The sequence below is a fragment of the Morone saxatilis genome, unplaced genomic scaffold (assembly GCF_004916995.1).
Source record: "Morone saxatilis isolate NCDOM2014 unplaced genomic scaffold, NCSU_SB_2.0 Contig1, whole genome shotgun sequence".
NCBI classification, from domain to species: domain Eukaryota; kingdom Metazoa; phylum Chordata; class Actinopteri; family Moronidae; genus Morone; species Morone saxatilis.
This window is the reverse complement of record NW_023339651.1, coordinates 6,112,002-6,115,722: the sequence shown is the minus strand read 5'-3', so window position 1 is coordinate 6,115,722 and position 3,721 is coordinate 6,112,002. Positions and strand designations below refer to the sequence as shown.

The following is a 3,721-nucleotide window of genomic DNA, read 5'->3' as shown; positions in this document are numbered from 1 at the left end:
TGTTATACTATACTATATGTATAACCAAACAACAGAAGGATGACATAATGAAATAGAAGAAAGCACAAGCTACATCATGTTTGCTCAGTAAGTATCCTAACAATGAGTGCTCCCCCTACCTTGACACCATGGTAGTGCAGGTGAACCCAGGGCTCCTCCGCCTGCTTCTTCTGGAGGAACTCGTACGACTGGATCCTCCTCTGTCGGGCCTGCTCTGACTCTGGACGCGCAAACCTCACCTGCAGTGGACCACACATTTTTTGAAATGATGAGTTTATACTGGAACATAAAATCAGTGTAATCATGAGTTTGTGTGCGCAGGTTTTTCACCGTGATGGCCTTGGCGTCCTCCTCAGCCTCATCCTGTGAGGAATCTCCACCTGCAGACATAAGACTCTGGTCAAATAACAGCCATTATATGTGATAACACCATTTAGAACATTAAACCATTTTTACAAGACCATAAAAGACCAGAATTATACTTATTAACATACAAACAAGACTTGGAGTTCCTTTTATTGAAAAATTAATGAAAAAGAATTTTAAAAAATAAATTAAAGTGCAGAAACACAAAATGTTGTCTCTGCTGTAACATTGTTTTCATTATTGATTAATCTACAGATAGTTTCCTCACTTTAATGTTGTCAGAACAACAGTCTAAAATAATGGTTAGCTTTAGTGAACGACGAGAGTTACAGTAAATAACATAATTTCCACAATCTTCTGTTATTGAAATCAAATATTAACCCACACTAATCTCTGATATATTTAATTTCTAAAAAACAAACAGACCTTCATTGGCCGCCTCCCTCTCTCTGGTTTTGTTGTCAGCTTTGTCCAAGTAAGAGAAACTGGGTCTCATCTGAAGGATTCCTGTCAGAGGTGTGACGTGAAGCTCTCCTATTGACATAAATAATTAAACAATCAGACACCAAAACAGTAATAAAACAGCGGTGGTAGATTGTTGACATATACATATTGCTGACAGTAAAGTCGTGGGGCGTAACTTTAACAGAAAAGATAAGAAATGTAACACTGGTAAAGATTCACATGGACTCTGAACATATGAGTGACCTTTGTGTATTTACAAGAAGCAAAACACGAGCATGGTGCTAAAGTGGACTACAGAACCAGGTCAGACCTTTGCGAAACACAGCAGCAGCATATCTGGAGGTGTTGGTGGTGGCCTGGATGGAGGAAAAGGTCTGTTTATCCATCATTTTCCTGGAGAAGAAAAGAAAGAGAACAATGCTCAAAACTGCCATTTAGCATCTGTTTATTAGATGTTAAAGAAATAGTTGCATTCTTGCCAAGAGTTAGATGAGAACACTGATACCTCTGCCATGTCTGTACAGTAAATATAAAGCTACAACCAGGAGACGGCTAGCTTTGCTTTAAAACTGGAAAAAAAGAGGGAAACAGCTACTGTGGCTGCCCAACAACAAAATCCACCAACCAACTCCTTTAAAGCTGTAAGATCTTGTTTGTTTGGATATTATGTCAAACTTTTTCTTGAAGAGCAACCAGTGGAGACTCTGGAAAGTTTCTGGTCCCAGCCGAGAGATAGCTCACCCCAGTTCCTTTCAATTCTTTATGCTATGCTAAGCTAACCGGAGAAGAAGAGACATGCCGGAGAAAATTACAGAAAGTGAAGTTGGTGATCATTTCAAATTTCCGTTGTAAAACTGAACAAGCTTAGCAAAACAAGTTATTGTTTTAACCTGGGGGAGAAAAAAATCACAAGAGAAAATGCGATCAATCATCTGATCTGAGCTTTTTTTTTTTAAACTGTCCTTTATTTTTTTTAATCCTACAGAAAACATCAAAGACCTGAATTATTTTCTCTATTGTATATTTACTATTGCTTTAATAAAGCAAAAGTATTTCTTATCCAATTACTTGATTAATCACTGAAATAATCAATAGAATACCCGATTACTTAATGAATTAATAGCTGCAGCCCTAGTTTCAATCTTCTCATCAAACTCTTCACCAGCAAATAACCCAAACAGTCCAACCTTTGCTTTAAAACACTGGCGGTGAGTATTAATAAATAGCTCACAGCGAGCATTGGACAGTCACATACAAACAGGTTACTGGCTGTGTGAATGCAGACGAGGTTTAACGGCAGACATACGCTGAATACGTGTTGGTTTCATCATAAGCCGTGCCGTCTACATTCAGAGCGATCTGCTCTCCTTTGCTGCGACAGTAGTTTGGACTCATTGTGTTGATGGCCATTTCCAACTCCACCTGGATTATGGATGGTACAAAGAAAACACATTACAAACATTTTTCTAGAATGGAGGATGATAAAATCAGGAAAGAGCCTTTTTATTTTTACCCTTTGCTGCTTGGGTTTGATCTTAGCCGCTAGGTGGTTGACGTCGTCATAGGTCATAGTGGATGGTCTTACAGGGTACTGTATCAGTGGAAACAACACATGTGATTAGTGTGAGACTCAGGACACTTAGACACACAGAATCTGCTCACAAAGGGGGAGTCGTACTCATCAGCATGAAGTGCAATAAAGGAAAAGATTACCTGGAAAAGATACAGCTTATCTGCGAGGCTTTTGGCAAGGTACACATCAATCTAGAAGAAAGAGGAACATTGATCAAAGTTATTCTCTGACGATACAAACTGGAACTGGAAGATTGTCTTAATCAAGCAGCTTTTTCTTGATTTACTCCTTCAGTGTTTTTCCTGTTACATTAATTTACTCGCAACGCCACAGCAATCCCTGGACTCAAGTTATTTTACACAAAAAAGTTTTGTTCAAGTATATGTTCAATATGAAGATTCGACTATTCATTCCTTCTTTTTTTTTTGAAGCACAGTGCCTAAATCAGTAGTTCCTCCGGTGGAAACGCAGCTACATGACTCGCTTCTCTTCGTCATCTGCGATATAAAAACATCTGATTTCCACAGTCAGAGAAAAATAAAATCTCAGCACACCATGTAGCATCTCTCCTGCCAGGCTGCTCTCCGCGCTGTTAGCTGAAGAGTCAATCACAGCGGAGCCGAGAGAGCGTCGGAGCAGCTGCCGCCCTGCTGTCTGCTGTCACGCTGCCCTCCATTAACTATCACTCTTCTCTGCTTCCATCAGTTAGTTTTGTGGTGTGTGTGTGGTCATTTTGTGACTGGGTTGGTGAAGTTTACAGCCTGCCAAGCTGTCACTCTCTGATTCGACTGACAAAATCACTGTGGGCCGCAGTGTGCTATACAGATACTGAATTAGGGAAAAGGAGAGCACTGGCTTATGATTGGGAACCGGTATTATCAGACACCCTCAGCTGAGGAATCAGAAGTGGGAGAGAGAAAGCCAGATCAGTACATCCCTATCTATAACCACCTTCCACACACAACTTATTAAACTTAATAAGTTCTGCTTCTGCCGCGCTCTCTAAATATCAACCATTTAAAACCTGTCAACTGTGTTCATAATAACGAAGGCCAGTGTCACCCGGTTAAATGGTGAGGCTGGCTGATGTGTTTTAAACAGTTCACGGACAACAATGGAGCGCTACGGTATGGCACCGAGGAATGAGCCATGTCACATTTCAGCCAACACAAGTCAGCTGGATTAAAATATCACCACTCTTATCCTTTAACCTGGGTCTAATGGACAAACCTCTTCTATAATGGGGTCGTCGTCATCCCCGCTGGCCATATTGATGTGAACAGAGCGAGAGGGGAAGGGAGAGGAGATGAAACAGGA

At 40.6% G+C, this 3,721-nt stretch overlaps 1 protein-coding gene across 1 annotated transcript in view; it reads right to left on the bottom strand.

The window, feature by feature from the left end:
• The window catches only part of polr3e (polymerase (RNA) III (DNA directed) polypeptide E), a gene marked incomplete in the record, with an annotated part of 14,274 nt that overhangs the window by 9,600 nt on the left and 953 nt on the right, over positions 1-3,721 (bottom strand). The window contains 8 exon segments of the mRNA XM_035663624.1: positions 120-239; positions 331-380; positions 793-900; positions 1,142-1,224; positions 2,138-2,253; positions 2,345-2,422; positions 2,545-2,595; positions 3,635-3,721. Coding sequence (XP_035519517.1) covers positions 120-239; positions 331-380; positions 793-900; positions 1,142-1,224; positions 2,138-2,253; positions 2,345-2,422; positions 2,545-2,595; positions 3,635-3,673 — 645 coding nt within the window.